At 56.3% G+C, this 908-nt stretch overlaps 2 protein-coding genes across 2 annotated transcripts in view; one reads left to right on the plus strand and one right to left on the minus strand.

Annotated features, from left to right (window-relative positions):
- Positions 1–212, plus strand: part of EMH_0001310 (uncharacterized protein) — a gene marked incomplete at both ends in the record, with an annotated part of 3694 nt that extends 3482 nt beyond the window's left edge. Inside the window, one exon of the mRNA XM_013495551.1 lies at positions 190–212. Coding sequence (XP_013351005.1) covers positions 190–212 — 23 coding nt within the window. The remainder of the gene's footprint in view (positions 1–189) is intronic.
- Positions 213–601: 389 nt separating this feature from the next.
- The window catches only part of EMH_0001320 (uncharacterized protein), a gene marked incomplete at both ends in the record, with an annotated part of 944 nt that continues 637 nt past the window's right edge, over positions 602–908 (minus strand). Inside the window, one exon of the mRNA XM_013495552.1 lies at positions 602–906. Coding sequence (XP_013351006.1) covers positions 602–906 — 305 coding nt within the window. The remainder of the gene's footprint in view (positions 907–908) is intronic.

Consider the following 908-nt stretch of genomic DNA (forward strand, 5'->3'; position numbering starts at 1 on the left):
TTGCTGCTTCCACTAGGGTGCTGCGATGGCAGCAAGAAGTTCCTGCTCCTGGAGTCGACCCCCATTAGTTTGCTGCTGCTGCAGTGCTCAACTTGCTGCTGCTGTTGCTGCTGTTGCTGCTGCTGCTATTGCTGCTGTTGCTGCTACTGCTGCTGCTGCTGCTGCTGCTGCTGCTGCTGCTGCTTACAGGAGAATGCCCGTCTGAAGGCTGAACTGCAGCGTAAAGCAGCAGAAGCAGCGGAGCTGGAGAAGCGACAGAGTGAGGCTGCTGCACATAAACTCAGCAGCAGCAGCAGCAGCAGCAGCAGCAGCAGAGGCAGCAGCAGCAGAAGCAACAGCAGCAGAAGTAGCAGCAAGAGAAACAGTATATATGTCTGCGTGGTGGGAGTGAATCCTTCTAACCGTTTCATGCGGCGATTCATTTCTGCTGCTGCTGCTGCTGCTGCTGTTGTTTTGCTGCTGCTGCTGCTGTTGCGTTTTGCTGCTGCTGCTGCTGCTGCTGCTGCAGGTCAGCTGCTGAATGAGCTTGCTGATGTGTCTGTTTGTCTGGGGAGAGAGAGAAGCCTACAAACACAACTCGTAAGCCAAACACCTGCGGCACCTACATGCTGCTGCTGCTGCTGCTGCTGCTGCTGTTGCTGCTGCTGCTGCTGCTGCTGCTGCAGCCGACGCTGCTGCTTGAGGCGTGCTTCTGCGAGTGCATGCAAATGGGTGGATTGGCTGCTGTTGCTGCTGCTGTTGCTGCTGTTGCTGCTGCTGTTGCTGCTGTTGCTGTTGCTGCTGCTGTTGTTTGTGTTGCTATTGCTGTTGCTGCTGCTGTTGTTTGTGTTGCTATTGCTGCTGCTGCTGCTGCTGTTGCTGCTGCTGCTGCTGCAGCAGCGGGCCCTGGAGCGTGTGTGTACGCTGGA

The sequence above is a fragment of the Eimeria mitis genome, genomic scaffold (assembly GCF_000499745.2).
Source record: "Eimeria mitis Houghton genomic scaffold, Emh_scaff163, whole genome shotgun sequence".
Taxonomy (NCBI): Eukaryota; Apicomplexa; class Conoidasida; order Eucoccidiorida; family Eimeriidae; genus Eimeria; species Eimeria mitis.